General features: G+C 34.9%; 2 protein-coding genes across 2 annotated transcripts; one reads left to right on the top strand and one right to left on the bottom strand.

Moving 5' to 3' along the window:
* Positions 1-6,032: 6,032 nt before the first annotated feature.
* On the top strand, positions 6,033-9,648 carry LOC120085585 (putative disease resistance protein RGA4). The gene has a single exon (XM_039041638.2). It carries the CDS (start codon positions 6,253-6,255, stop codon positions 9,361-9,363), a length of 3,111 nt encoding a protein of 1,036 aa, XP_038897566.1. The 5' UTR covers positions 6,033-6,252; the 3' UTR covers positions 9,364-9,648.
* A 1,605-nt stretch (positions 9,649-11,253) lies between these two features.
* TTA2 (fibronectin type III domain protein (DUF1423)) lies at positions 11,254-16,512 on the bottom strand. The gene is made up of 2 exons (XM_039041636.2): positions 12,797-16,512; positions 11,254-12,072 (listed from the first exon to the last, which is right to left on the bottom strand). Exons 1-2 carry the CDS (start codon positions 15,882-15,884, stop codon positions 11,513-11,515), a joined length of 3,648 nt encoding a protein of 1,215 aa, XP_038897564.1. The 5' UTR covers positions 15,885-16,512; the 3' UTR covers positions 11,254-11,512.
* Between the last annotated feature and the right edge of the window lie 4,542 nt (positions 16,513-21,054).

Here is a 21,054-nt window from a genome sequence, read left to right as displayed (position 1 = left end):
AGTCCACCATATTTTATTGAGGGAGGTGGAAAGTAGTAGGCCTGATTCCATGAGCTTTGACTTGGATGTGACGATTGTTGAATTTTCGATGGAGGATTTTCTATTGGGACTGTGGCAGTCACCTATTAAACTGGTTCGTAGTATTGGAGTGATAGAATCACTACGATTGAAGTATTTTGAGAATTTAATGACGACGAAAGTGCATCTCACTAAGTTTGAAGAATGTTATAAGGCGTTAGAGTTCAAAAATGACTTGGACGCAGTGAAAGTTAGTCTTGTGTATTATTATGAATTGGGGTTGATAGGAAAAAACAAGACAAAAAGTAGCATTGATAAATCGTTGTTGGATGACGTGGAGGATACCTTGAATACTTCAGCAGCTTAAATTGAGGACATATTTTATGGGAGAGAACCTTCAATGATCTAAAAAAAAAAAGCAATAAAGGACAAGGTCAGCTCATACAAGGAGACGGTGAAAACAAATAAAAATTACGTATTGAAGTACAATCTACTCGGATTTCCTCATACGTTCCAGGTATCAATTCTTATATTTTCTTTATCATAAAATGTCTAATGAATTCTCATTATTTTCTAATAAACTAAAATGGTTTTATAGGTTTGGGCATATGAGATTATATCCACTATTGTTGGGGGAGTTGCAGTCCGACTTAACAATAATGCAGTGCCTCAATTTCTGAGGTGGTCATGCTCTCATTCATTGTCCAACAAACTATTGCAAAAAGATGTCTCAACTCCTTTGCAGTGAGTCACAAACACCTCTTCACATTATTTTAGTATTTAACATTGTTTACAATATGTTTGTCATGTAGTTGGTGATCACCGCGTTAACGATGTCTAATGCGAAAAGGAAATTTAGGGACACTCGAGTTGACGAACACCCAGTGTATTTGGAGCTTCAGGAAGAGGATCTAATGTTGTCAGTGTCAAGAAGCTTAGAAGGAGAACCGGTAGACATTAGCCAAGAGGAAGTATTTGAGACACATGAACCTCATGAGGGGGACCATATGCCTTTCCAATTCGAGCATGAGTCTTGCCATAAAGAGGAGTTCGAGACACATGAGTCAGATTATCATGTACCAGAGCCAAATGTCAACTCAAATAGGACGAGGGTTCGGAGTAAAGACTACTTACAAATCTTAGACGAGCGGGACTACACTGAGGGAGGTGAAGTCTAATTTGGGGGAGGGAAAGTTAAAACTGCGAGCAATCATTGAGATATTGCAAATATTATGTCGGGTATGTATATTTCACAATTTGTGGATATGTCACTTAGTCTATATGTTTTGTGCATTTCGTACTAATAAACTGGTGTAATTGCGTATAACAATGGGGAGGACAAGCCATGTGATGATGGGCACGATGGTGTGGACGAACATGTAGAGAGGAATCCTACTATTCAGTCTATTACCACCAACGCCACCCTCTCCAACACCACTCTTGTCGACTCTATCGCCAATTTCACCCTCACCGGGACCACTACCATCGAGCATACCTCTGAACCGATCACCACCACTGTCATCGTGCCTATAACCAGCACGATTCTTGTGAAATCCGAACCCTATTTTCCCTACTTAAGTGAGTAATTAGCATGTTAAACAAGTTTGGGTATAAGTTAAGGTTATGTTGTAGGGAAAAGTTTGAAGATAGGAAAAAAAGAAGTTCTAAGTGTTAAAATAAGGTTCTCGGGTAGTGTGTTAGGAGGAGTTGGAAAAGGAAAGTTTAGCTAAATGTTAAAGAATTCAAGAGTTGGAAACATAGTAGGTTGGAGGGCAGAATTTTGGCTAAGTGTTAAGACTATGCTTTGAACTTGGAATTAGCCTGGAAATGAAAGAAAACAAATTGGCTAAATCTTGGGACACATTTAATGAGACATGCGTTGGAGTAAGACTAAGTAGGGTTGATGTGTCTTCACTAAATGCAGCCTTTGGAGTCTCAGCAAGAGGTGGACGGCTTAGGTACAAGCTTGAAGCATGCAAAATGTGAGGAAGACACTTCAAGTAAGCACCAGAAGTTGGACATGGTTGGAGAAGGACATATCAAGTAGCATGCAAGTAGGAGGTGTAAAGATATTGGTGCTGGACTTTGTATAGTGCTGACATTTAGAATTTTCGTGAAATAGGAGGTTTGGAGCTTGAGAAGATGATGAGGATGGTTTTCTAAGGCCTACAAATACCCCAAGGGAGCCTTATTTCCTATCCCAACTAAAAATATCCCAAAGAGGACTCAAAAAGGGGAATGTTGGAAAGGATTGGTTCCGGGGTATAGCATGCGTTGGAATGGACCAACCATGCATCCATGAAGTAGTCCAGGCGTCCATCTGAGTCTGTGATGAGTTGGGAAGATAGCACATGCGTCCAAGATGGTGTACTATGCATCTAACTAGCTTAGTGGGTCAACCATGCATCCAACTAGTGCTAAGGAAGGCTATCATGCGTCCACAGTAGTCCTGAGTTGATCCAAAGCATGTTTTCATGTTCGTTGAAGTTGGTAAGCTAAGTTTAGGGCCAAGAAGGTAATATAAGATTTTTCTAGCCCTAAACATGAGATTCTAAGTTAAAATTGGGCTAGTGTAGGCCCAGGATTCCAAAAGCAGACAGGAAGCAAGAAGGCTTGGAAAGAGGGGAGGAAAACTGCTAGCAAACTATAAGTGACTGTGAGTGATTGTTTAGCAAAGCTTTATAAATTATGTTTTTGTGCTTTGAGTTACTTGAAACTCTTGTTTGAATGTTTAAGTTATGGTTTTTGGAAAGTAAATTTAAAAACCATTAGATCTAGTACCAAGTTGAGAGCTTTGCGTGCACGTATGACGAGTGTTATGTGTTGAGTTGGTTCCGCATTAGCACTAAGACTGAGTGTGTTGAGTTGGTTCCACCTCAATAAATGAAGGCGTGAGTATGGTTCCACCTCATTTCCTGGGAGTATGGAGTTGGTCTACCCCAGGGAAGCTTGAGTACAGATTTGATGTATGATTTATTATGCATTCAGTAAGTTTATTGAAAAGTTTTGCTATATAGTTTTGCATAGTTTTCTTTAAAAGTTTGTTTATAAAATGTTATTCACTGGGCTTCCCAGCTCATATTTTCCAAAATATTTTCCCAGGTAGCGAAAGAAGTGAGCTCCAGGATGCTGCTAAGGTCAAGATCTGCCACACTACAACCGCACTTCTGAGCTTAAGTTGTTGTTATGGGTTTGTAGTTAAGTGTCTATAATTACTTAGTTGAGTTATGGATTGTATAAACTTTGTATTGTTTTAAGCCAAAAGTTGTTGTTATATTTACTTGGCTCAGCTTTGAAGAAGAGTTGAGGTGAGATAAGCAGTAGGTATCACAAAAGGGTGGTATCTACCGTCCTCACGCCTCCTTTCGAGCTCGTGAGGGGATATGACAATCCTCACCCTCTCAAGCACCACTTCCATCAACCCTATCGATGATGCCACCCTCATCAAGACCACTCCCATCGAGTATACCTCTGAGCTTATCACCACCACTGTCATTGTGCCTATAACCACCACGACTTTCAACCTCACCACCACCACTCCCATTGACCCTATCGTTGATGTCACCCTCACCAGCACCACTCCCATCGAGCATACCATTGAGTCGATCACCATCACTGCCATCGTGCCTATAACCACCACGACTCTCACCTTCACTAAGTCGATTACCACAAATTCCATACTCACTACCACCACCCCCATCGAGCCACCAATATCAGATTTATCCTCTACCAATGATGATATCCAGCTACGCCCAATCCCTCCTCCAAAAAATAATTTAAAGATTAATTTGCAGAGAAAACCTGATAAAGTCATTGAGGTTCCAAGATGTACGGGTAGGAAAAGGAAAGAGGTTAAGCCCTATACCCCTCCGATTGAATTGAAACAACCAAAATTAAAGAGGAAGTTCTATGATCCAGGTGCTTGTCCTCCTGGTAAAGTTCATAGGGTTAGCTATGATCCAGCTCATCTAGTGCCAGATTGTTCAACACCTTCTTACAATGGCTAAGGAGCAATGTTGAGAAGCCTTACGTACGATATGGCGATACATTAATTTCTAAAAAAAACTAAAATATGGATACATTAAAGATACATTATATATATATAATATCTAATTAATTGTTATAATACTTATTTTAAGTTAGATTAAAGTAGATTCGAGAAGAGAGTGAAAACTTGAAAAAAAAATCCAGTAACATTGAGTGATTGTTGAGCTACTAGAGTAGACGGTAGGAAAGAAGTAGAAGATGAAGATTGAATGAAATTGAGGATGAAGTGAGAGAGAAGAGAAGAATGAAGATTTAGTTATGTTTCAGGTTTTTTTCAATTTTTTATGTTTTTCGTCATTTTAAATTTATTTTATTTTTGATTTCTCAATTTAAGTGGACTTTTATGTTTGGAAGTGATTTTAAAATGGTTGAAATCACTTTTGTTATTTTCAAAATCACCGTGAAACATGTTTAATCCTTCAAAACTAATTTTGACGATATGAAAATTGCATTTAAAAGTGTAAAATTGAAAACTAAATTAATTTTGAGTAATTAAAAATGTGTTTTCGAGTGATTTTAAAAATGAAAAAAATAATTTTTTGATGATTTTAAAAGCACTCCTAAACATGCACTGAAATAAAATGGATTGTGATTTGGACTTTTTAAGTGATTGAACTTAAATTTGAAAAAAAAAATGACTCATATATCTCCTTCACGTACCTAGAAGCAGATACGCGTATCTGAAAATTAAAAATAAAAAAATCAGATACTCCAAATCACGTATCAGATATGTATCTACCACGTATCTGTACATATTCGTATCCGTATCTGATACCGATTCTCTACACAATTAGAAATATCTGTGCTTTTTAGGTGGACAACAACAGTAAACAGAGCGTAATGTTTGCAGCTGAATAGGATTGGCCAGCTCAGCTTTCTTGGAGAACTTCACGTGGTCAAGCTGATTCATGTACCAGCCAAGGAAATGAATGACAGAATCTGTTAACCGTGGCAACAAAGTCGGGTGAGAGGTGAAAAAAACACAGTGAACATATATGAAGTTTGGAGTGGTGGGTGTAAACTGGACTGGAATTCTCCAGTGTTAAAGGGGAGAGGTTATTGAAATCCTTTGTATGAACTCTTCTTATCTAAAGAATGGCCGTTTGAATTGACTTGAGAAAAAAATGTCTTTCAAAAAATTTATTTTTATTTAAACATTTTTTACAAAAATTATTAAAAATACACTTCAAAAGTTATTTTGAATAATTGTCAAACATTCCAATTTTTTTCAAAATATTTTTAAAAAAAATAAACGTTTGAAAATGCATTCCAAACACATCCTGAATAAGGCAAGCTACTATTACTTGGTAGGATAGATTTTGTAATTTGTAAAGTGAGTCCAAAACGTAAATCTCAAAAACTTATGTTTGTGTAGTCAGATTTGCATGTATATGATAAATAAACATAGATATATCAAACACAAACTCAGTTGCACAACTTTAAGGCAGGACACCAATGGGAGCATAACCTAACTAGAAACACCAATTTGAACATAATTAATTGATCAAGATATATATCATCCATAAAAAAGTTAGAGTTTCGAATTCTCATCTTCATGTAGGATTGAACTTTGAAAAAAAAGAAGCTAAGCTAAACCGAGAGGCTTAATCATAGTTAAGTTCTTTGTAACTTTTCTTTAATAATAAATTATGTGAGGGAGTTAAACTCCTGACTTCGAGTTTGATAGTACGAAACTATGTCAATTGAGTTATGCTTTTTTTAGTCATTATAATTTTATTTAATATCAAAAATACTTTTCCATTTGGACATATGCGGAAATCAAAATACATTAAGAGCTTACTCTTAACACTTTCTATTGAATCGTCTTAAAAAGAAAAGGGAAAACTATAGAACAGTGTAGCTCATTATTTCATCAAAACGCGTGAGAAATTCAATAATCTGTAAGCCCTTCATTGGTTGTTATTTTTAAAGATTAAGCAATTATCCATCTTAGCAGATTTGGGCCACGGGGGAACCAAAAGGGGTCTTTTAGGTCGGGGCGGCAAGTCAACACGTGTGAGCTGGCAAAAATGAAAAAAAGAAATTGGTGATAGAAAAGAGGGAGCAGTTTGTAGTTGGTATGAATTTACTTTTAATCCGTCGATTAGAGAATCCAGGTGGAATAAACATTCCTAAGAAAAATCCCAGAAAGCATATCCCAATAATTTTCCCACCTGAAATCAAACCATGGCTGAAGCAATTCTCTTCGATATTGCTGGGGAGATCTTGATGAAGCTAAGCTCTCAAGCTTTCCAGCGGCTTGGGATGCTATTTGGGCTGAAGGATAACCTTAACAAACTCACAGCCACAGTTTCAACCATTAAGGATGTGCTTCTTGATGCAGAAGGGCGTCAAACTAAAGGTCACTTGCTGGAGAATTGGCTCCAAAAGCTGGAAGAAGCTCTTTATGATGCGGAGGATGTGCTTGATGAACTATCTACGGAGGCTCTTCATCGAGAAGTGATGACTAGAGATAAAAATGCAAAACAAGTAAGGATCTTCTTCTCCAAATCTAATCAGATTGCATTTAATTATAGTATGGCTCGTCAAATAAAGAAAATTTGGGAGAGGCTAGATGCAATTGATGCTGAAAAAAAGCAATTTCATTTGCATGAAAACTGTGAATCAAAGGCTCGATACGGTTCGTTTGATCAAATAATGACCGGAAGGGAATCTTGGTCTTTTTCAAATGGAGAGGAAGTGATTGGAAGGGATGATGATAAGAAAAAAATAAAGGACCTTTTATTGGATGTGAATATGAATGTCACGCACAATGTTTCAATCGTTGCAATAGTTGGGATGGGTGGAATAGGCAAGACAACCTTGGCTAAATCTCTCTACAATGATGAAAAGTTATCAAAATATTTTGAGTTAAAAATATGGATTTGGGTTTCTGATCAATTCGAGATAAAAGCAGTAGTGAAAAAAATAATAGAATCAGCCACCAAAAGCAATCCACATGTAATGGGAATGGAAGCTTTACAAGCAGAGCTTCAAAAAGTGATCGGGGGAAAGAAATATTTGCTAGTTATGGACGATGTATGGAATGAAAGTGAAGAAAAATGGCATGGATTGAAACCTCTGTTGATGAGTGGTGCGAAAGGGAGTAAGATTTTGATCACAAAGCGTGATAGAAAAGTAGCTGCAGAAATTGAAAGCATGACTTCTTTATTCTCTTTAGAAGGCTTACCAGAGAGTAAATCTTGGTCATTATTTAGTAAAGTGGCATTTAAAGAAGGGAAAGAGCTTGAAAATCCAAACTTGATACAGACAGGAAAAGAAATTTTAATGAAATGTGGGGGTGTTCCTCTCGTAATAAGACACATTGGCCGCTTGCTATACTCTAGAACTACAGAAGAAGAGTGGATGTCTTTCAAGGATAATGAACTTTTAGAAATCATTCAGCAAGACAATGACATGACATCAGTATTAAAATTAAGCTATAACCATCTCCCACCAAATTTGAAGCAATGTTTTGCCTATTTATCCTTGTTTCCCAAACGAAAGAGCTTAAAAATAAATGATTTGATTAGACAATGGATGGCTCTGGGATTTATAGAAACATCAAATGGAAGTAAATCCATGGAAGAAACAGGAAAGGGCTACTTCAAGGAATTATGTTGGAGGTTTTTTCTGGAAAATTCTATGAATGAGTGTAACTTTGACAATGATGTCCACATGCATGATGTGATGCGTGATCTTGCAACAAATGTAGCAGGAAAGAAATATGTACGTGAAAATATCAATTGTGATTATGCTTTCAGTGAAAAAACTCGTCATGTTTCATTTGACTGTAAAATAAAATCATGGTCAGATGTTCTATCCAAATTACACAAGGCAAAAGGATTAAGAACTTTCCAGCTATTCTCATCCAATTTTGAATATGAAAAGAAGAATGAGATCAATGAAGCTATTTTGGATGAAGTATTTTCCAGTTTTCCACGTTTGCGAGTGCTTGGTCTTAATAACTCAAATAGTCCCATGGTGCCAAATTCTATAAGAAGGCTTAGACATCTTCGATATCTAGACCTCTCCGAAAATAATATGGAATCACTTCCAAATTCTATCACTGAATTGCGAAACTTGCAAACACTAAATCTAATGTACTGTGGAGATCTAAAGGAATTGCCAAGGGACACCAGCAATCTTGTTAATCTTAGGCATCTAGATTTCAATACTTCTATCTTAACCCATATGCCAGAAGGGATGGGGAAGTTGAGTTGTCTACAGACACTAAGTTATTTTGTGTTGGACTGCAAAAGGTCTAATCAGCTGAGTGAACTGGATGTGCTGATCCATTTAAATGGATATTTAAGAATCATAGGTTTAGAGCAATTGAGGAGTGAATCAGAAGTCAGCTTAGTAAACCTAAAAGACATAAAAGGCTTGAAGAAACTGGAACTGGAATGGAAACTGAGTGGAGACGATCAAGAATATGAAGGTGAGAATGATGAAACTGCAATAATGGAAGGCCTAGAACCACATCCAAATATTGAATCCTTGCACATTGACGGGTACAGTGGAGTAGGATTACCCAATTGGGTGGTGTCCACCTCGCTCTCGAAGTTAACTAACATTGTAATACATAAATGCCATAGATTGCAACATCTATCTCAAATGGGCCATCTTCAGGCACTCACATTTCTATATTTGGATGACATGAGATCTCTCAAGTTCATAGACAAGAATGAACCATCCTTCTCATCCTCTTTCCCATCTCTCAAGCTTCTAATTATCGAAAACATGCCTAATTTGGAGGGATGGTGGGAATTAGGGAACACTCAAAAAAATTGGTTGCCTCTAACATTTCCTAAGCTTATTTCCCTGCATATCTCTGGATGTCCTATGTTTAGTTTCATGCCCAAGCCAGCTTCCACTGGAGCAGTTGTGTTTTTATGTGATGCGAGTGTTCAATTGATTACTATATTAGGTCCATTGTGCAGTTTGGAAAGCCTAACACTAGAAGAAATTAAGGATCTCAAATATCTAGAAATCATGGAATCTCAGCAAAACCTCGATTCTTTGCCTATACGACTTCGACATTTGAGAATAAGGAAATGCTTGAATTTGATGAGTTTACCTGAATGGATTGGCATCCTCACTTCGCTCGAGGAGCTGGAGATCATGGAATGTCCGAAATTGAAATCATTGCCGGAGGGAATGCAGAAACTGGAATCTTTGAGAAGCTTTTTGATCGGTGGGTGCCCTGAAGTAGAAGAAAGATGCAAGCAAGGAGGAGAGGATTGGGCTAAGATTGCGCACATTCCCCATTTCGAGCAATTTCTTCTCGACAACTAAGGAGATGAAGATCCCATCCATACGAATTCTGTACGCACTTTCCCACAGGTCTTGTTCATACAATCCCTTTCCTTCATATCTCTATTATATATGTTAATTCTTGATTACACTATAAAAATATTTTGGAATTTTTCAAAATGCCCCACAGGTCGGGAAAAAAAAGTTAAAATTAATAATTGGTTTGTGAATTTTAAATATTGCATCTATTCAAGTGTATAAAGTTCCAATTACCTTCTTAAACATTGATCGAGTACAAAGATGTTAACATAGCCAAATGTTGTTTAATTGGTTAGGCACGAATGTTGAAGCCACATCTTAGTTATACTAGTTGTACGAATATTGCATGTTTACTTGCATCATTCACTTCATACTTTGCAATGAACTCAATTCATGAGCCTGCAGGTTCACAAGTATTTGGGGTGTTTTGAGCTATCTTCTAACATCATGATTCAAGCCAAACAAAACAATAATAATAACAATTTGAAAACGAAACCAAAGCTTTTGAGTGGAATTTGGGATTCAGATTCAGCATCTTTAGGCTTGAAAAGTTTGAGTCGATCCTTCACCATGTATCACTTCAATTAGTGTTCAGTTCAGCAGAAAAAATGGCAGTTTGATACTTCCATGAGTTGAAAGCTAAACATAAATGACAACAAACCTAAAGTGAACCCCTTCGCTGCAAAAGAAGTGCTTCCCCAGATTTTTGGTTGCAGAATAAATTTTTGTGCACTTTTTTGAATAATTTTGAAATGGTTATACCCACTTTTTTCATATTTAAAATTACTAGGAAACACATTTAATCACAAGATTAATTATAATCACTCAAAATCAATGTTTAATCTTACACTTTTAATCACATTTTTCATACTACTAAAATTAATTTTTAATCATTATAAGCATCTTTCGAGTGATTTTTTAAATGACAAATGCGATTCTAACCATATTAGAATCATTTCCAAACATGTCCTAAAGGATTATGCAGAAAGACCTCCAGCTACAACTGTTTCTCATTGGCCATAATATCAGCACAATTTCAAGCATATTCATAGGCTTAGAATCATTGCTTGTTACAATCCATATCTATTCATGGGTCAATCCAGTAACAATTATATATTCAAAAGATCAAAAGAGGAAAAATAATTGAAGTTGGTTTTGTTTGACCAAAACAGGGTTCTCGCTCCCTATAAAGATAAAATTGACTTCTGAAGTTGGTTTTGATGCAATAATTGAAGCTGCATGGTGGGGAAAATCCACGCAAATAATCTATTAATATTTGTTCTTTTCCTGCGCCTGTTGTCATCAGCATGGACAAATTGTCGCCATATTTCTAGAAGTCAATAATGAAGGCTTAAAATTGAAAGACCAACTTGCAGACTATAACCCATAACTTTCCTAATGAAAACCACTTTGAAATTGTAACATTGAGCTTATACTTTGTAAATAAAGATGACAGCAGTATGATACAACTTCAGACCTCTTGATCTTCATCGTTGACAGCAGTGCAGTGAAATGTCGAAGCTTTGATACATATCTGCTTCAAATAAGAAAAGAGAATTATATGAAAAGTGTTTGTAAAAAATATAAGGGCACAGAACAGAACATAAAAATGAATACTAAGAGAGAAGTTTCAGGATCCCACATATTGATCCTTGCCAACATTACATGTCTTCAACCTGATATAGGTGGTCGTCCATCTCGTTTCTTTCTCATGTGACTGCTTGTTCAACTTCATTTTTGAGCAAAAGAGCTATTTTCATTTCCAAGTGGTGTTCGACACACGGGCAAGGAGATAAAAACGATTTCTTCGACATTAATAAGTCTCCAAAGTTCATCTGCATCTTTGGACAGACAGCTCCAGAAAGATGCTTTGAGATATAGTTTGGTTACAAGTGATGAAAATCCGATTAAAAATTCTCTCGGATTGCTTTCATAGATGGAACTGTTTATACATGAACAAATGCTGTTGAAGTCGCTGTACAGACTTTAGTTAGCAGTACAAAAATAAAGGGAAGGGAAAGAACTTAGAAGGTAATACCTAAAAGAACTAATACGATAGATTGAAAATATATAAGCCTATAAATTTAAAATACTTCCTACTACGGAGAGCAGAAGAGAAAACAAGGCAGAAAGAATCCTGGTTGATACTAATTCACACTGGGAGGTTACGTTTTGTAGCTTCCATTTTCAAAAGAAGATCTTTAATATCTGCTTCCATCCGTACCTTCAAGCTAGAATATTCTCGATGAGCTCTTTCTAGAGCCTGTAGTTCCTCAAATTTCTGTTTGCGCATATCCTCAGCTTCTGTCAAACGCAACTTGGCAATTCTACTTGTGTACTCTTCATCTATTTTTTTGTTTTTTGCAATAGCAATGCGCTTTAAACCTTCTGCTTCTCTTCTAGCATCATCAGCTCGTGCTTGAAACATTTTGGCCTCTGCAAGCTTTATTCTAACAATACTGTCCAATTCATCAAAAAGAGGTTCCCTGTGAGAACTTATCTGCAATTCTGGCTCCATTACACGTTTGTCACTCCGTTCATAGTTCAAACTAGGTAGGGCACTCACTGCTCTTTCCATTTGGGAGACCTTTTCAGAATATACAGATTTCAACCATGGAGCTTCCTGACATGACCCTGAAACTCCGTTGCTGCTTTTTGATGGATCCTTTCCAGACGGAAGCCGTGTCTTCTCTAGCTTGGAAAAATCAGCATCTGAAATCACACATGAAACAAAGAAAACAAAAACAAAAAAAGGGTAGAAATTAGCAACATTCCGATTCACACCAACCAGAACAGGACCAAAAACATGAGAATGTAAATATGCAAATTTCCCAAATTGCTACGAGGCACTAGTACAAGCACATATAGTTTCAAATTTCCAATACTAAGCAACGACACTAGTGAAGTTGTAGGCACTAATTCAAATCTCGAAAAGTCATAGCTAAAATGAACTTGTCAACTATCACAGAGCATTCCTACGATGAAAACCATAGGCCAAGCTGCTAAAAAAAAAAAAAACTGAATGCACAGAAGGTCATAAATCAATCAAATCAAGAGGACGTGTCGCAGAGAAAATAAATAGTATTTCCACGACGGCATATCCCAATATCTCTCCCACAGAATCACATTAGATTCATATTGACGGCTCAGGCATATTGTCTCTAAGAAATTTTGGCAAACAAAATAAAGGAAGAATTTGAAGGAAGCGATCTCACAAAATTCCTTATGGAACAATGGCAAGATAAATTCTCCTAACCATACAAACCAAGCATTATACAGATTATCAATGAAATTGCTTCTCTAAAAAAAAAAAAAAACAAGACAACAAAAAAACAAAACATTACACGGAATAAGACTATTTCAATGTGTTCATGGATATTAGCGCAATTGCAAGGTAATTAAAGAAGACAACATGAAAAACATGAATTCAACCTACCAGAAATGAAACCCATAATATGAGTATACACCTCAGGAAGATTTGACTTATTGGCTAATCTTGCCAGCATATGGTCAGCAAGCTCGTGAAGTTGTTTCCCTCTCACGTCCTTGCTGGCAGAGAAAATTCTTTTAACATATTCAAGTTCCCTGGATAGAGTTTCAGCCGTCCAATCCTTGGCAAAATTCTGAAAAACCTCCTTCACAAACCCAAACATCTCTGAAGGGTGATCACAGGCAACACAAAGAAACTGCATTTCAGTTGCTCCTTGGTCCCCCGTCGCACTAGGACCATTTCTAATAAAAGTTTCACGTAAGGCACAATCCACATGACACCAGTGAAGACAAACATCGCAACCAACCCAACTACATGTGTTAGATGCCATATCAAATTTTGAACAAACAAGGCACATACAAGCACTGCAAAATCCAGTTTTTGGTGCACAAACTTTACAGTCACACTCATCCACGGGCAAAAGATTCCTGCACGTCATATTTCTGCATCTTAAGTTTAAAAATATCTCAGCTAAATCTGCCGATCCAACAGCACTTATATCCTTAAGGAAATCTGGTAGACCAGTTTTTAGGCCAACCATGATTTCCAACTGTGCTCTGTGGCATTTAAGTAGCACATCCATGGTTATGTCCGACCTAGTTTGCAGTGCTTTCTGGACAGCGAATAATAGACCAGGTTTGTCTGCACTACACATGATCTCACACATACAAGCTTTCAGATGTCTTACGAACTGACCTGTCATCTCACTAAATTTCTTAGACATTTCATTCACTGGATCAGTAATTAATCTGGAAAGTACAGTATCTACCAAATCTGGACCTCCCATCAGAAGCTTATCCTGTTCCTTCAAGCTACTAGTTCTATATAAACTACCACTGTTCTCTTTCACTATTCTCTTCTTTTCCAAATTAATAGACAATCCACCATCATGAGATCCTACTCTCAACGAAGACGATCTAACATCATCATTGGACTTAGAGTTTCCCACCAACTGTTTATGAAAGCTTAATTGCCTATCCAATCCACTGACAATTTTTGAGCTTTCTTCCTCACACGGATGACGACCAAGAATGGTTTGAATGTTTGAAATACCATGTGATGATTGAGTCGGTTGAATGCATCCATTGCCATTCATCAAAATTCTTTGATATAAGGGAAGTTCCTTCGACTTAGACTCATTCTGTGACTGTCCCACCCAAGCTCCTTGAGAAGCCTGATCAATTCCCTGAAAAATGGGGCGACTTCCAACTGATTGTTCAAAGTTGTCCATTGAATTTTGATTCAAAGAACAGCTTGGGTTGTGAAAGAAAGAGTGAGACCCTGAGAAAGACATTGATGGAGCAAATCCATCTGAATTAGTGCAAAAAGTGTTACTCAGGGACTGAACACTTCTTCCTCGACTTGGGGAACTGGGTGCCACAATTGAATCACCAGTGGCACCGATAGGTAACAAAACATTTGGTAAGCTTAGAGAAAGATCAAGAGGCTCTAAAGTAAGCTTTTGATCCCTATGCCTGCTATCACCAGATTCATCCACTCTCTCGAGTTTTCTCACAGGAGATCTTGTGAACAACTCAAACCCCCTGGTACTTGGCCCTTCCATATCACTGTCCCTACAAATTTCAGTAGCTCCATGTTCTCTGTCTGTCCATGCTCCATCTTCTGTAGAATATGCAGCATGGGAGGTTGAAGGACTAACTGCCACACTTTTTCCTTTATCTCTAAAATTTTGAGTCATTGCTTCAGTAATTTTTATTGTCTCTCCGTCTGACAATTCTTTTTCTACCTCTTTATCTGGTACATCAAAATCCCTAGTCTTCATTTCTAGATCAATGCCCTTGCTTTCCTTGCATTTCTCATCCAACTGAGCTGAAGTCTCTAAAGAGTTCTTGTCATCTGCCTCATTACGTTGTTCTCTTTCACTGGCTGAACTGTCTTCCAACTTGTCGCCTTCATCAGTCACAACATCCAGTTCATCCTTGGTACAACTCCTAAAATTATTCGATACATTCCGACTTTCTGAGAAATCAGCATCATCACTGCAAGCTTCTTTTGCTTTAATCACATCCGTGCCCCTATCCAACAATTCAGCCTCTGCTACAACACTATCTTTCTGATCTTGAACTTGATTCTCACTTTCAACCTCCCGTTGATCAGCCTCCAAATGTTTTTCTGCTGGTAATTTATCTTCATTCTCAGGAAATGATTCAGCTTCACATCCAATTTCAGATTTGGGCTCAGGCTCAGGTTCAGGTTCAGGTCCAAGAGCAGGTTCAGCCTCAGGATCAGGCTCTAATTCTCCTTCCTCCATTTCACTGTTATTCCCACTTTCAACCTGCAGGTCCTCCCCATTCTTCACCTCCACACTCTTCGATTGTTCACTCTCTGAGTCCTTCGACCATGTCGGTGACTTAGACTTCGATTCATGGGCTCTCACACCCCTTGAAACTAAACTCGGTGAGGCTCTTAACTTCGACTGCTCACTACTTGAATCTTTAGACAGAGACGGGGATTTCACATCCCTCAATCCCTTGGGAGAATTCCTCGCACTCCCTCTCTCTTCCAATCCTCCAACAGCCCCACCTCTGCTTCTTGCTCCCTCGTCAACATCTTTATTCCAACTCCCAAATCTCCGCCAAGAAGATACACTGCCTTCTCTCCTTGACCTGTCCCGCTCTGATCGAAAGCCTTTAGGGTACTCTCTGCGAGACCCAGAGTAGCTTTCCGACCTATGAAGCGCAATACGATCCCCTCCACCAACGCCACCTCCACTACTACCAGCATAACCCCTACTCTCTCCGCTTTCCCGAAAGCGATCAAACCCTTTTCGCCTATCAAACACCTCAAAATCATGATCTGGTCGCTTACGCACCAACCTCAAACCTTCTCGATCCTCGTCCACCGATCGATCCCGATAATATCTACCAGACGAAGACGACATATTCTTCCGTACAGCCTCAGATTTATGATAAAATACACGATGTGAAGACGACGTCCGACTCAACACAGGATCCTTACCCGGATTTTTCTCCGCATACGAATCGAGATCGTCGCAAGACTTCAGCCTCTTCATTACGAAATCAAACAAATGGCAACAGCAACAAACAGGAAAAAGTAAACAAATCCCACGAACAGGAGATAAGGCTACAAAGTTCTAAACCTCCGCCGATAGCCCATATCGAATTTCAAAAAAAAAAAAAAAAATGTCCCGAGAGCCAGGGGTTTGAGGAACCCTAGCTTTGAAACCGAAGAGGTAGAAGAGGCAAGCAGAAGGAAAATAAAATCATAGGACCAGTTAGTTAAAGCGGAAAAGGGAGGAGGAAGCGAAGGCGGAAGTGGGTTGGGGAGATTGACCGGCGACAACGACGGCGGCGGCGAAAAAGAGGGATTTGAGAAGGGACAAAATGGGAAAATGGGAAAAAGGAGAATTCATCATCGGGTTTAAAAGCTCAGTCCAAAGTAGTCAACGCAGGATAATAGCTTTTAAGCAGCAAAGAGAAAGAGAGGGAGAGTTTGATACGCAAAGTGCTCAGAAGAATTTGCAATATTTTAGTGTGTGAAAATGGGACTGTTCTTCGTTTCTTGGCTTCGCCAATAGAAAAATCTCAAAACTCGAGACACATACAGTACCGCTCTCGACTCAGTTTCTATATATATAGGGAAACCCATGAAACAACCCTGGCCGAAGGGTTTTTTTTTCCTTTTCTTTTCTTTTGATACCTGAACTATATATTTATAAATACTTTACATAATATTTTTTTTTTTTTTAAGTTAAAAATCACTTTGTAATCCCAGTCTCAATTTTCTAACAATTTAATATTTTTATTTTGAAATTTATACTAATTTTAATCTCTATTATAGAAATTAGTGTTAGAATTTAATAACATTTCTTGCATAAATAAATCAATAAGCAAATTAGATACTCAATATTTTTACAAAATAGTTACAAACCAAAGTTTAGGAACTAAATTATTAGTTTCATGAAAGTATAGGGGCTAAAAATATTTTTTTACAAATATAGAAAAATGTCATTAATAATCAATGACAGATTGCGATAGAGATGGATATGTGTCCGTGTCTGATAGATGTTATCTCGCCCTCTGATAGATTTATATTATAGTCTATGTCTATCATTGATAGATAGTGACATTTTGTTACATTTAAAAATATTTTTAGCAGTTTTACTATTTAAAATAATTATCTTTTCAAATTTGTAATTTAATTTTTTTATTTTAATAAGTAACAATTTTGTCTCTATACTTTAAAATTTCTAACGATTCAATTATTTTTGTGAAAAATATTATAATGAAATTTATGATACGTGTAGATTAATAAATTGATCGAAATTAATTTATTTATAAAATATAAATTCTAAGTCGTTACGTTATAAAATTTAACACTTAACTTTAAGGACTTGTTTTGTGATAGAAATTAAAATATTATGAATTTGAAAGTATAAACTAAATTGTTACTTATTAAAATTTATGAACTAAATTGTAGACTAGATTGTTACTAAGTTGCCCAAAAAATATCATTATCAACTAGACTAAATTGTTACTTCTACTAAACCTAAGGAACAAAGAGTGTTTTTTATCTTTTTTTTTTTTTTTCCCTTAAGACTAAACTAAAAAAATGCATGTTAAATTACAACCTTAGTCACTAACTTTTAAGTTTGTGTTGATTTGATCATTGATTTAAGAAATTCTTGAACTTTTAATTTTGTGTCAAATATGTCCTTTTAACTTTAAGAAATACCTAGTAGATTCCTAAACTTTTAGTTTTATGTTTGTTTTTTAACTTTAAAAATGTATCTATTAGATTTTTGAACTTTCAAATTTGTTTCTAATGGTTATCATGTCACGTTTGGTAATCATTTCGTTTTTTGTTTTGGGTTCTGAAAATTAAGTATATTTCTTCCTCATTTCTTACATTGATTCACATATTTTTTAAGTATAATGGTTAAATTCTTAATTAAATTCCAAAAACAAAAACAACTTTTGAAAACTTATTTTTCTTAGTTTTCAAATTTTGGCCTTTTTTAAAAACTATTGGTAAAATGTAGATAATAAAGTAAGAAATTTGGAGGTGAAAGTAGTGTCCATAGGCTTAATTTTAAAAAAACAAAATGGTTACGAAATGAGGCCTAAATTTCTCAATTTTGTATCTAATAGATGTCATTGATCTATTCAACATATTTAAAATTCGTCTATCTAGTAAACGTAAAATTGAAATTTTAGTTTTTCTATTAAAAAAATTTCAAATTGTTTAGGATTCTATTAAACGTAATATTCACTTTTATATCTAATAGACCAATTATTAAGTAATCTTTTTAAAAAAATTAATATATCAAGAAACTAGTAGATACAAATTGAAAATTTAGAGACTTATAAGATACAAAATTTCAAGCTCAAAGAACTATCAGATACTTTTGGAAGTTTATGAATCAAATAGGCAAAAATCATTAAGTCCGTCAACTAAATTTGGAATTTATTAAAAAAAATACTATGTATTGTGTTCTTTGTTTAAAAACTTTTTCATTACTTTCAAGAATTGCAATATCATTCTCAAGTTTCATTAACATTTCAAAATTATCTTTGGAATAAAAATTATTAAGAATTTCGAATAAAAATAGACTAAAAATGGTATGGTAATGACCTCAAACTACGTGGCAATCCAATTTTTGTTTATAGACTACCATAACACTATTTTAGGTCACATTTTAGTTAGAAATGCTAATCCAAAAGTAGTCTTGAAACATGTATGAAAATTCAAGGATAGCATTTAAAAACACCAGAAGAATTACCTTTTTAAGGAACGAATAAACTCATTTGACGTGTAACACATTCATTCAATTAGTTACATCCGGTCAACACAATTGCTTCTCTATATTATCATAACATCTCTCAACAAACTTCTAAACTTAAAAGAGTCATGCCGAAAGATCGGAGGACAAAATAGGTATTTTCTATAAACATAGAGGTAAAAGAGGAAAGCAAATATTCTCCTCCAAAATCTTATTTATATAACATATGTGTTGCAAGTGAAAAGATACTTTTATTTTAGTACATTATAAAAAATATTAAAATATTATAATTAATTAAATAGTATTTTACATTTCCCAAATGGTTGTATATATATATATATATATATATATATTTGAAAAGAAAGACAAGAAATTTATAAAAATTTAAGGAGCAAAGAAATTTATTAAACATTTATCTCCATTATTAGATCGTGATTTTTCATATATATGTATATATCATACTCGTACACAAAAAAGATATAACATTTCAACCTGAATAGTTGTAAAGGAGAATGATGTGATTGTCCGTTCAATATATCACCACCATTAGATCATAATATTTCATATCTATGGTCTAGATCACGCTCATACACAAAAGATATACAACTTCATTGTTTAACCACTTTACTTGAATCGTTGTATACTAATAAAATGATATGATTATCCATTCAATATATCTTCATGTTAGATCATGAATGAAAATAATTTTATTTATAATTAAGCAAAGAGGAGAAGAACATTTCACCATAACACTCGTGGGATGGAATATTCGAATTTCCGACCACAATATTCAAATTTTCAACTTCAATATTTATATGAAAAAACTCTAGAAATTATATTATTGTAATGATAGATTTACAAATATCCATCAACAATAAAAAAGAAAAAAACTTTAGAATATTATTATGAAATTTAAGATACATGTAGATTGAACAATTTCTAATGATTGTGAAAAATATTATAATGAAATTTATGATATGTGTAGATTGATAAATTGATCGAAGTTAATTTATTTATAAAATATAAATACTAAGTCGTTACGTTATAAAATTTGAAACTTAACCTTAAGGACTTTTTTTGAGATAGAAATTACAATATTATAACTTTTAAAAGTATAAGACTAAATTGTTACTTAATTGTAAACTAAATTGTAACTAAGTTGCCCAAAAAATATCATTATCAACTAGACTAAATTGTTACTTCTACCCTTAGGAACAAAGAGTGTTTTTCATCTTTTTTTTTTTTTCCTAAGATTAAACTAAAAAATGCATGTTAAATTAAAACCTTAGTCACTAACTTTAAAGTTTGTGTTGATTTGATCATCGATTTAAGAAATTCTTGAACTTTCAATTTTGTATCAAATATATCCTTTTAACTTTAAGAAATACCTAGTAGATTCCTAAACTTTTAGTTTTATGTTTTTTTTTTTAACTTTAAAAATGTATCATCAGATTTTTAAACATTCAAATTTGTTTCTAATGATTATTAGGTCATGTTTGTTAACAATTTCGTTTTTTGTTTTTGGTTTTGAAAAATAAGCATATTTCTTCCTCCTTTCTTACATTGATTCGCATATTTTTTAAGTATAATTGTTGAATTCTTAACTAAATTCCAAAAACAAAAACAACCTTTTGAAAACCTATTTCTTTAAGTTTTCAACTTTTGGCTTTTTTAAAAAACTATTGGTAAAATGTAGATAATAAAGTAAGATATTTGGAGGCAAAATTAGTGTCCATAAGCTTAATTTTAAAAAACAAAATGGTTACTAGCCTAAATTTATCGATTTTGTATCTAACAGGTGTCATTGATCTATTCGACATACTTAAAATTCGTGTATCTAGTATTAAAAAAAATGAAATTGTTTAGGATTCCATTGAGCATAATATTCACTTTTATATCTAATAGATCAATTATTAAGTAATCTTTTTAAAAAAATTAATATATCATGAAACTATTAGATACAAATTGAAAACTTAGGGACTTATAAGATACAAAATTTAAAGCTCAAAGGACTATCAGATACTTTTGGAAGTTTATGTACTAAATAGACAAAAATCATTAAGTCCATGAACTAAATTTGGAATTTATTAAAAAAAATACAATGCATTATGTTCTTTATTTAAAAACTTTTTCATTACTTTCAAGAATTGCAATATCATTCTCAAACTTTCATAAACATTTCAAAACTACCTTTGAAATAAAAAATTATTTAGAATTTCGAATAAAAATAGACAAAATGGTATGGTAATGAGATCAAGCTGCGTGGCGGTCCAATTTTTCTTTATAGAATACCATATCACTATTTTAGGTGACATTTTAGTTAGAAATGCTAATCCAAAAATAGTCTTGAAACATGTATGAAAATTCAAGGATAGCATTTAAAAATACCATAAGAGTTACCTTTTTAAGGAACGAATAAATTCATTTGACGTGTAACACA

This window comes from Benincasa hispida, chromosome 9 (assembly GCF_027475165.1).
Source record: "Benincasa hispida cultivar pf3 chromosome 9, pf3_genome.v1.1, whole genome shotgun sequence".
In the NCBI taxonomy this organism is placed as follows: Eukaryota; Viridiplantae; Streptophyta; class Magnoliopsida; order Cucurbitales; family Cucurbitaceae; genus Benincasa; species Benincasa hispida.
Note: the sequence above shows the minus strand (reverse complement) of the source record. Positions and strands in the feature narration are given on the sequence as shown.